This window comes from Ictalurus furcatus, chromosome 18 (genome assembly GCF_023375685.1).
Source record: "Ictalurus furcatus strain D&B chromosome 18, Billie_1.0, whole genome shotgun sequence".
In the NCBI taxonomy this organism is placed as follows: Eukaryota; Metazoa; Chordata; class Actinopteri; order Siluriformes; family Ictaluridae; genus Ictalurus; species Ictalurus furcatus.
In genome coordinates this window covers 11015678-11027114 of record NC_071272.1, presented here as the reverse complement: position 1 = coordinate 11027114, position 11437 = coordinate 11015678, and the positions used below count along the sequence as shown (strand labels likewise).

Genomic DNA, 11437 nt, shown 5'->3' with positions numbered 1-11437 from the left:
TGCTGATTTGCAATGGGGTTGAATAATTGATTGCAACTGTAATCTCAGAAAAAAAGTACAAATCTGTACCTTTCCTTGCCTTACCTGTTGTACCTTTACTATGTATCGTACACCATATGGTGAAATGTGTCCGCACACCTGAACATCACTCGTGCTTTTAACATCCCAGTCCAGATTTAGTCCCACTTTGCTGTTATAATAATCTCCACTAGATTTTGGAGTGTGGCTGTTGGGATTTGTGTTCATTCAGCCTCAAGAGCATTACTGAGGTCAGGCAGTGATGTTGGGTGAGGAGGCCTGGGGGCATTCCAGCTCATCCCAGAAGTGTTCAGTCTATCCTTAGCAAAGCATGTCTTCATAGAGCTCGCTTTGTGCACGGTCATGCTGGAAACAGGTTTGAGACTCTGCCAGTTCCAGTGAAGGGAAATTGTAATGCTACGGCATACAAAAACAATCTATACAATTGTGTGCTTCCAAATTTGTGGCAACAGTTTTAGGGAAGAACCACATACGGGTATGATGGTCAAGTGTCCACAAACATTTAGCTTTATAGTACATCTGTTATCTGTGTATATAAATGTGGATATAGTGTACCTTTAAGGTACACCAAAGGTCCAGTATTCGTTTTAAGAGCTACACTACTGTACATGGACCTTTAAAAGATAAACTATAGCTGCAAAAGATGTACTCTTGAGGGAAACAAAGAAAGGTACTTTTTATGACCCCTTTTCTTCTAAGAGTGCAGGTTCCCTGGCTGTTCCTGGAGTACCCCCTAGTCTGCACACTGATTCAACTAATCAGTTAGACAGTTGTGTGTAGGAGAAAAAGGACAAGGGGTTCAGCAGGACCAGGGTTGGGAACATATGACTGAAACAGACTTGATTCTATTTTATTACTCTATTTTTTAAATTCTGTTTACTCTGGACTGTGGTGAAAGTCCTCAGGCTGTGAAACCAACTTTATCCACCTTTCTTTCTACCACACAAACCAACCTACTAGCTGGTAAAAGGTTTGTCCTTTTTTTTTAACATGTTTTATTTCTAGGCTATATTAGTGCTAAACTATTATACATGCCCAAATTTAAGTCACGTTTACAGCCACTTTACATTCTTTATGTAGTTATTTTATTTCACTCTCATAGACCACATTTGCTTTGGGAACACAAGTGAAAGAGTAGAAACATGGGAATGAGCTGTAGAAAGCAGTGCTGATTGAATCCAGACTGCTCCTAGCAACTGATGACGTGGAGCCCGCTTAGCGAATCAGAAAAAAAAAAAGAATTGTTCATGAATATTCATTTCTTCTGGTTTGGGACTTTTCCTCTTTTGTGTTGATCAGTTCTGCTTCAGTTCTATCAAATCTGAGCAGAGGCAAGACTCTGTCTGGCTGTCGAGTTTTCCTGCGAATTTAATTGAACTTTTATCCAAAATGTCTGAGGAACAACTAATTTCTGTTCCAAATGAGCAACCTACCATTGCTTTGAGGGCTTCAACAGGGTGAGAAACTTAAGTTCTATATTCATATAATTATATTTATAAAGATTGATCTGTTTAATTGTTTTTTAATTATTTACTTGCCATTATCAGCATTATGTTTACTTACATAAATAATGCTGAAACGTCATTTTTTGTTTCTTCTATTCATTTGAGCACAGCCAAATGCTCAAACAAATAAGTTACTTAAGTGTAAGCCTAAGTGTAAAATTGTGGAAATTATTAAAATCAAAACACATGATTATACAAATCTATCTATCCATATATAGCTGTCTAATTACTTATCTCTACATATTCCTAGGTTACTTTCAAATTTGAAGACAAACAATAGCTATGAAAAATAATATGCTAGATAAAAAACAGGTATCTATATAGAATTCGTTATAGTCTTACTAACATACGTTTAAACATAAGCAATTTTAGGTGAATTATTATTATTTTATTTTTTTTGTTGCAATTTTACATTTATTAGTTACACGTCATTTCAGCTTCCTGTCCTGGACAGCATAAGAAAAAAATGGTGGTAGAAGAAAACACTAATGTGCAGTGAGAGGGCGTCCGAGAAACGGCCTTGGAAACTATCTATAAATTATGAAATGTTATCCAAATATGACAGGACTATGCAGGTGGGGGGGGGGGGCGGTGAGATTTCCGGTATATTCAGAATCAGTTTATTTATGTTGTGTCCACTTTCACAATTCAGTACAGAAATCAGGCTGAGATCATAATTCTTCCCATTTGCTGTCTCAGGAGTTCCAACAAGAAGGCACTGAAGGTGGCAGGACTGGCGGTGTTGGCTGCCTTGCTCATCGCAGGTCAGGCCTTCACTGCCTACTCGGTGTACAAGCAGAGCGAGAAGCTCAGCCTGCTGGAGAGACGCTCAGACCGTCTGCAGGAGATGACCGTCAGGGCCAGGGGTAAGTCGGCCGTGTGAGACGCACTGTATACTGAAACAAAGTTTTTCTAGAGTTTGAATTGAATGTGGTGTAAAAGGAGCGATATGCAACATTCCTCAAATAATTCCTTCGTTTTGGTTCGTTCAGCGATTGGGATCAAATGTTATTTATTGCTGCTTTAATAATTTAATGCATTTTGGTATTTAGTATGTCCCGTGGTTAAAAAAAAAAAAAAAAAAAAGAAAAAAAAGCCAAACATATGCATACCTGTTTAAACACATTTGAAAATATTAATCCTTTCACTTCCTTTTCTCTATTCAGCTAATCGCACTCCAATGAAGATGGCCGTACCCATGAGCTCCTTCCCTCTGCTGGTTTCTGATTTCTCAGATAAGAAGGTAAAGATACTCCACCTTTAATGTGCAGTATGAAAATTTGGCCAGCATGTGGCAGGATTGAACTAAAATTCACGCTGCACTATACCGAGAAAACAGGCTCAGCTCCCTGCCGTGTGTGTAGTCCTTTATGTAGACAGTAGAAGCCTTAATTTCATTCCCCATGTATGAGGATTATAAATGAGGGTTTATGATGATTCTGTTTAGGAAGAGGAAAACATATTATTTTAGATTTCAGTAGCTTTGATTTGATATTTTGATGCATTTTCCAGGTGGAGTCCACTCCTCCTCCTGAAGGTAGGTTAGACTGTTTCTACATTCACTTCCAGTCTTCTGCTCATTCATACCATTTTTAACTCGATGTGGGATTTAATTTTTTTGTCATTTATAAATGATGCAGCAACAATCTTTAACAATATCATAATTGATCAAATTCTTTCTGGTCATGTGACCAGAATTGTTCCGATATAAGGATGTAATCTGGCCTCAGCTTACACAATTATGTATTTTCTCCCACAAAGTAGTGATTTTATTTTGATTAGATTTGACATTTTTAATCGTCATCTATTTATTTGGAATATAAACAATTACGTCTGAAATTATAGATAGTTATATTATGGAGATTTATTTTCATAATATTCTATTTTTATTTATTTATTTTACATATTATTTATTTAGATACTGCTCAGGTAAAATCTCATTAATCCATCAAAACAAACTGACCAAAAATGTTAAAGAGGATTGTTTATTTTAAAAACAATCAAAAAACAGATTTTTAGTACTTTTATATGTATGTTTACTAAATACTCTGTTAAAAACTTAAATTACAAATGGTTAATTTTGTTATATATTCACCACTTCTATAAATACTAAAGCATAAAAACTTTTTCTTTCTTTCTTGGACTTATAAGACAAGGATGTGCAAACGTTCATCGATGTCCCACTTTTTAGAAAAATAATCAAGACAAAACTAAATAGTGCTAAATAATTTCAGACAATAACAAAATAATAAAGGGAATGATAAAGAATGAATAATAAGTTATTTGTTAAGGAAAAGAGAGAAACCCACCCCAACCTTCTGCTGGTCAGATAATATAATCATGATTATTCTCAGTTTACATTAGAGCATTGGCCAAGTAAAAGCACATTTCTAATTTTATTTATTTATTTAAATTATTTTAGACTAGAAAGTTTTATAGTAAACTTTAGTTAGTATATTTAGAATTAATATTTAAAAACTCATGTGTCCAGGACTACTGTGTGAACCGTGCGGTTGAGACCAAAGTTTGCCATTATAGATAATTTCATATTCCTCCATATTAACTCTTACCTCTTGCCATGTAAAAATAATAAAGGGTTCAAATATGAAATCCCATGATCTTGCAGTTTTTTAGGTTTTCATCTTTAGGTTTAACTTTGAAGCTTAAAATTAGATTTTTGTTTTTTCCTCAGCACCTCTGACTAAGTGCCAGCAGGAGGCTGCAGGTTTGGTCCAAGTCTCTCTGCCATTGTTCAAGCCCAAGTGTGATGAGCACGGTGCCTACGAACCTGAGCAGTGCTGGCAGAATGCTAGGTGCTGGTGTGTGGACGAGAATGGAACTGCAGTTGCTGACTCTGTGGTGGAGGGCCGTGCTCAGTGCAGTGCCACAAAGGTTTAGGTAATACAGAAGAAAACATCAAGCAGTCATTTTTGGGAAGCTTTGTGTGGAAGCTGTACATCCGCATTCAGATCTAGAAATAATAGTATTCTTTATAACATTCAATATAACTAGCATCTCCTGTTTAATGTTACATTAATTAAGATGAATATTTCACTGAAAAATTGCCTTTCCACTTTTTCAGAATCTGCCAATAAGAACTGAGGGATGAATATCCACATCCACATGAAGACTCTTTTTTTCCATTTTCTTTTTCTGGCTTTCAGAAATTAAAGTAGTGTGAAACATTAAATACTGTTATGAGCAGACATTAAGCGCATTACACATTTTTGGGATAGTTGGTTAAAATAAAGCTTCATAAGCATCATAATATAATGATAAGCATAATGCACTGTCTTGGTTAGTTTGGGCATGTTCTGAGAAACTATTCTTACTTTGTTATATCATATTTTAACAGAATATGCTTATTATCCTTTTCATTTATTAAACTACAGTGTGTGATAAGACACTGAGTAGTGCATGATATTAATGAGAATATAATGAATTTGGACAACTAAAATTGGTGAAAATAAATTTGTACTAACAAAACGTGTGTGAGTATTTATTGCATACAGAACCAGCAGTGGATTGATGAGACAAGTATTTTTACGTGAGTCTCTCTAGTATTTAATGTGAAATGTAAAACAGTACACCTCTACTGAGTCAGTGATGAAAAGCAAACTTTGTGCTGAATACACTTCTGTAATTATAACAACAAAATACAGATTTCATAATAACTGAGGCCCCCCCATTATAATTTATACAACAAATGACTTTTTATGTTGAATGATACTGCAATGAGACTTGTAAGAAATTGCAGATTCCACCCGAAACGTGTTAGGATAAGCTTGTTCCCCAAAAATGCTAATTTATCAAAGGGACAATTCACTTCAGTCTCAGCAATATGTGTATAATACCAACTAAAATGACATTCAATCAGTTACAGCATGGGAGCGGCAGTGGGACATCAAGAACCTTCTCTGAACAAATGGGTACGTTACCGTAATATTCATTCAGAAAGACATGTGTCTCGATAATCCTATCACCTCACCATTTGGGGTCACACCTGTAACGATATCAGTACTGTGAGAATGGAAAGTTATCGCATCGCAGGCTATCCATAATTTACATTAAAAGTGAAACCTCATTTACATTGTGTGCAGAAAACCTGGTTTGAAATTGAAAGTGAGGTGTATCAACAAGCCAGTAACACACTTTTACTAAAGTGTAAACAATGAGGTAAACAATTCGAGAAGCAACCTGAAAATATCTTACCATTAAAAGTATTTATGAATAAAGTCATATTACGACAAAAATGATGTAACAGAAATGACATGCTAGGAAAGGTTGTTAAAACATGGTGGCATACAAAACAATACTTTTACAACTGGCCAGAATATTGCAAATGAGTTTTTACTTTTGGTCAAGAAATAAGAGATGAAAGTCAATGGCACTTAGAATCGTCACACTATTTTAGCACTGGATTAACATTTATACGTTTGTCAGCAATTTTTAAACCAACTGCATAGAAGTCAACTGGTTCAAACCCTGATAACATTTTTGGTACACAAACATTTGTTTCATTATCTCCCATTCAATACAACATCAAACCAGCAGGGATAATGTGCAAATGTGCTTCCAGCATCAGAAAGGCAGTAACACTCACATGCCTGGTCATCACCCCATCAGCTACGCTGAGGGGCTCAAATCAGTGCCAAGTGAGCTGTAATTAGACACTGGTGACATGGTATATGCTGTGAATAATTCAACCAACCTGCAGTGCAAATTTCAACAGAGGCTGACTGGAATGTTAGAAAATCTTTAGGGGAAAATAAAAAAACACCTTTTAGACAGGTCCCAGATCATAATGTTTAGCTCACCATCTTAAATATCAGTGAGAGCACTGAAAGTGATACCGGCTCTACACTGATGATGATTATGTTACATCTCTTTAGGAAAACTCTTAAAGCTTCAAGTGTATATTTCTTTCATACTGGCAACCAGGTAACATCTCTTTAAAGGTTTACACATGCTTTAGACTTGCCAGTCCCTCTAAAACTGTATGACTTGTGTAGGGATGTAGTACTTCCTGGAAAGACTTTTGAGGTTGATGATTCTTCCCAAACACCGTCCATGTCCATGACTCTATTTACTTTTCTTAAAAGAGTTGAAATAGCCCTTGATGGTCTGCTCGATGTTGGGCATGTTATAGTTCTGTGCAGCGTAGATGCCTGTGCAAGTTCCCAGAAGCACGCCCATAATGGCTGCTGAACGCAGCTTTGCTACGAAATATCCAGCTAGGAAGCCCTTGAGCAAGGGAGAGCTCAGAACACTCCCACCCTGAAACAAAACAACAGGTAAGTTATGTTGGGTTCAGATTTTTACATTTGTGTAGATGCATGTGTTTGTACTGATCCTAAATCAGCAATATTATGAACTTGCAGATTAAAGCAACCTGTCTGCTTCCAAGTGTGGGTTCATTGCCGTAAGAACATAATTTACCCATATTTGAATATATTTCATAGTTTGCAGACAGGATTTTTCTGAGATATGAACTGGCTACACCAGAGGTGTTGACTATATGGACCACAGTCCAGGATCAGCCTGACAAAAGATTCCAATCTGGCCCCACTAAATAGATCTCAATTTAGAGCCATATTGCTGCATTTGACTAAAGGTCCTCGTAAATCTCGACCCCGACCAGGAAAAACCAAAGAAAATGACCCTCAAAACTTGGAATTCCTACTCAGGAAGTCAAGATGGTCCCCGAGTTCCTCCAAATTCAGCAAGTGACGTCAAATCAACATGACTGTGCACAGCATCAGAAGTAAACATAGTAGCATTTCTTACTCACTTTTAAGCATGGCAATGCTTTGCGACCGCCCCCAAATGTTTCTGATTACTCACTCAGTGGGAAGGTGCAAGGCAGTACAGTTATGGCTCAGTAGGGCTGAGGAAAAGATGCAAACTATGTTCGTCTGGCTCTATACTTGTTCTTCGGGTACACCAGCGCTGAAAAACCAGCCTCAAAGAGATCGATGGGGTCGATGCAAATGGGAGAGGTTTTTTTCACTGCTGTCACTCAGTTCTCTGTATTTGGCATGCACAGATATCCAAAAACCCACCAATGGCTTCTGTGTGAACCTCTTTGTACAATCATTTAAAATAAAAGTTTTCCTGCGACCCCCTTGCTACTGCTTTGCGACCCCCAGGTTAAGAACCGCTGATGTAGATAAATCAACAGACACATTCACAATTCAATTCAAAATTCAATAGACACAATTCAACAAATTAGAATTTTTGGTCCATGTAACCCCTGAAATGTTCAGATTTAATTATTCGCCTGTTGATCTTTAAGTATATTTTCTGTATTTACTACTACTACTAAGTCACCACAGTGAAAACCATGCGAATATTTTGTGGTTATGAGAGTCTGGAAGGTAAACGTAGATCCGTTAACAAGTCCGTGGAGTTGGAAGGAGTTTAAGTGGTTACATTTTTACGATGTGTATCTAAATTAGACAAAATGAAAAACAATACAAAGGTAAAGAGCTGTATCCATGGCTGTAACTAAATATGAGGACACTGAGATCTGGACCTTGGTAGTTTTGGAAATTTTTTTTTTTTTTAATTCAAACATAGCATCTCCAGTTGTCAAATTTGAGTAGGAAACAGCAACATCCTGACAACATCGTGGCAGAATGTAGTGAAAGTGAAAAAGACCCAATCAGCAGTGATGAATGGTTTTTAACTGACCTCAGAACAGCTGAGGAGGCTGCTTGAGGTTTGGCCATAAATTTAATTTCCCATTATGTTTAACTGTAACAAGATGTTTAATATATACAAAAGGCAGAGAAGAACTGCAGGTCTGAAGTCATGCAAGTGTTTACCTGAGGAACCTCACTCTCCACTCGCTGCCGAATGTCCTCCAGCTGGCCTTTAAGCAGCGTGAGATCCTTCAGCTGCCTGAAAGGGTCCTACAACACACAACATGACACAGATAACACTGGGAAAGGTTCTCCAACAACCAGAAAACCTGCTCCAGACTCCAGACCTGCTGTCACTTCTTACAAAAAAAAAAAAAAAAAAAATGGTGCAGCTTCAGCTAGTACAAAGTAAACAAAAGTGATAAGAACATATTTATTACATTTAGAGATTTATTCAAAGCTAGAAACATGTTTCATCAACACAATGGTAAGGACTGCAAGAGACATGTACAGAAACTAAAGTGGATAAAATGAGTCACTACAATGAGTCACTACTGCTGGCCAGGGTGTGCCAAACAGTACTCAAAATACAAAACGATAACAAATCAAAAAAACAAAACAAATATTTAAACAACGATACCGGAAGTTCTAGATGGACCAACAGGACAAACTGACTTGGTGTTCATGACACAACGTTAACTTGTTACATTGAAATCACCACAAACACACGCTAATGTGAAGTTTCAGAATTTAATAGTTTCATAATGTAGGCTACATTCCACAAACGCTAACAACCTAACCAAACACCTCGCACCGAAGTGACTATATAAATTATTACACGTTAAATAAATAACCAAAACTTTACAAACCTTATCGTCCGCCATGTTCACGTGTGAGAGGAGAGCTATTCAGGGTTGCCAGATATGCCTTACAAAAACAAAAGCGCATTTCAATTGCCACTTAAAATCAGTCAAAATTAAACCAATAGAATAGAATAGATATTAAATTAGGTTTGAATGTCTTATACGATATATAGCCAAAAATTTGTAGGCACCTGACTATCATAACAATATGAACATCCCATTCCAGATTTATTCCCCCTTTGCTGTTATAATAACTCTATTCCACTCTTCTGGGAAGACTTTCCACTAGATTTTTTAAGTGTGGCTGTGGGGATTTGTGTTCATTCAACCACAAGAGGTCAGGCACTGAAGCCAGGCAAGGAGTCAGTGTTCCAGTTCATCCTGGTGCATCGAGTGCAGGACACTCGAGTTGTTCCACTCAATCCTTGGCAAACCATGTCTTCATGAAGCTGGCTTTGTGCACAGGGGCATCGTCATGCTGGAACAAGTTTGGGGCTCTTAGTTCCAGTGAAGGGAAATTGTAACTCTACAGCATACAAAGACATTCTAGACAATTGTGTGTTTCCAACTATATGGCAACAGTTTGAGGAAGAACCATATATGAGTGTGACAGTCAGGTGTCTGCAAAGTTTTGGCTGTATGTATGCATGAAATATAAATAACAGTGTACATACTGTACTATTACTTATAATACAACTAACACAGGACAACATAAGACATCAGAAAAGAGGATAGTAACACAGTGACAGACAGGTCAAAAATAATCAATAAGTACAGATAATATACTATACAATACACAACCTAAACTATATTCCACACTAATATTGATAATGTAAATTCTGTTAATAGTCCTGAGACTATTAACAGAACATGTATGAACATATAAAATGACTTGTGCATGGTAGATAAAGTGACTGTATGCAGTGATAGTAATGACCAATACATTAAACAAGTGTATGTGCTTGTTATAAAAGCACCATAGATTATTATTGCAGACACTACAGTCAGAGGTGTAATAGTGTAATAGAACAGTAGAAGAGGAGCATTCAAATGACAGTCACAGACAACAATTCGGTCCTGCATTGTAAAGTAGCAGGGAATGTTAATGTGCAAAGTTGCACATGCAAATCAAATACACGAATGAATGATGTCATATGTAGTTATATAAGAGAGAGATAACAGAATCATATTTATGGTTGCAGTAGTGATATTCATAAATAGTTTCATACTCACTGACTCACTCATTCACTCACTCAATACTCACTTGTTTGCTCACTTTCAGTCACCGCTTTTACTAAGATCGGGGCCGTGTTGGATCCGGAGTCTATCCCTGGAATACTGGGCATGTGGCGGGAATAAACCCTGGATAGAATGCCAATCCATCATAGGACACACATTCACACACTCATTTACACCTAAGGGCAATGTATCTTACCCAATCCACATACTGGCATGTTTTTGGGAGGCAGAAGGAAACCAGAGAACTCAGAGGAAACCCAAGCAGACACATGAAACTCTGCACAGACTGTAACCTGAGCTCAGGATTGAACCAGAGACCCTGGGGCTGTAAAACAGCAACCCTCTGTGCCTAATAATATACTACTCCTAATGAAAATATTGTTCATGCTGAAAAAAAACCACAATACAAACCATCATAGAACTTGTAATGGTTTTAATGGATATAATGGGAATTGTATTGGTCCCTGTGGGTCTCTACTGGTAATTGTTGCCTTATATTGATGACATGTTATGTCTAGTGGATACCATTAAGTACCTACCTACGTCCTTAATACAGAATACTACGTAATGGAAACGATTTGGTAATGGTTTTAATGGTTAACAGTTACTAGTGTTTACAGTACTAGAGTTAAAAGTTATTAGAGTTACTGTAATACAATGTAGTTATGTATTACTTCCATCTTTTCACCTATTCACTATATTGCATATGTGTGTGATAGCCTGTGCATTTTCAGGATGCGTTTAAAAAATCTTCTTTTCTATTTGACTCGCAGAAGATTAAGATAATTAATATAAACACAACCCACTGGGGGAAAATAGTCAACCCGACAACTGAGCCAATTTACTCGGAAAACAGAGATCTGGCAACCCTGCAGCTGCCCCAGTCAGGGCGGGAGAGTGAGCCACTCTGAGTTTGATTCAGATGGTCTGGAATGAAGATTTGAAACACAGCCATTCAGCCATGTTCATAAATACTACTTTATTTTAAATTATCTTTAAAGCAGTTATATTTTATTATACGTAATATCAAAATCCTTAAAAACGAACCTTATTGGATGAATTATACTGTATGATAACCTTTTGATATTTTGTTAAAATCATTGTGATGATTCATTTATCCATTTATCCCCCCTCCCAAAAAAATCTC

At 36.9% G+C, this 11437-nt stretch overlaps 2 protein-coding genes across 2 annotated transcripts; one reads left to right on the top strand and one right to left on the bottom strand.

The window, feature by feature from the left end:
- The first annotated feature begins 1338 nt into the window (after positions 1-1338).
- On the top strand, positions 1339-5030 carry cd74b (CD74 molecule, major histocompatibility complex, class II invariant chain b). The gene is made up of 6 exons (XM_053648625.1): positions 1339-1496; positions 2244-2410; positions 2711-2787; positions 3057-3081; positions 4237-4442; positions 4627-5030. The coding sequence occupies exons 1-5, from the start codon at positions 1429-1431 to the stop codon at positions 4440-4442; spliced, it is 543 nt and encodes a 180-aa protein (XP_053504600.1). The 5' UTR covers positions 1339-1428; the 3' UTR covers positions 4627-5030.
- An 845-nt stretch (positions 5031-5875) lies between these two features.
- Positions 5876-9115, bottom strand: LOC128622267 (SLC35A4 upstream open reading frame protein). The gene is made up of 3 exons (XM_053648629.1): positions 9058-9115; positions 8372-8458; positions 5876-6821 (listed from the first exon to the last, which is right to left on the bottom strand). The coding sequence occupies exons 1-3, from the start codon at positions 9070-9072 to the stop codon at positions 6627-6629; spliced, it is 297 nt and encodes a 98-aa protein (XP_053504604.1). The 5' UTR covers positions 9073-9115; the 3' UTR covers positions 5876-6626.
- Between the last annotated feature and the right edge of the window lie 2322 nt (positions 9116-11437).

Bases quoted from the DNA above. Each gene is read 5' to 3' on its own strand.
- cd74b (XM_053648625.1), top strand. From the start codon at position 1,429: ATGTCTGAGGAACAACTAATTTCTGTTCCAAATGAGCAACCTACCATT. The intron at 2,411-2,710 runs GTAAGTCGGCCG...TTCTCTATTCAG, and splicing joins GATGACCGTCAGGGCCAGGG to CTAATCGCACTCCAATGAAG. The intron at 3,082-4,236 runs GTAGGTTAGACT...TTTTTTCCTCAG, and splicing joins GTCCACTCCTCCTCCTGAAG to CACCTCTGACTAAGTGCCAG.
- LOC128622267 (XM_053648629.1), bottom strand. The intron at 6,822-8,371 runs GTAAACACTTGC...GTTTTGTTTCAG, and splicing joins TGGAGAGTGAGGTTCCTCAG to GGTGGGAGTGTTCTGAGCTC.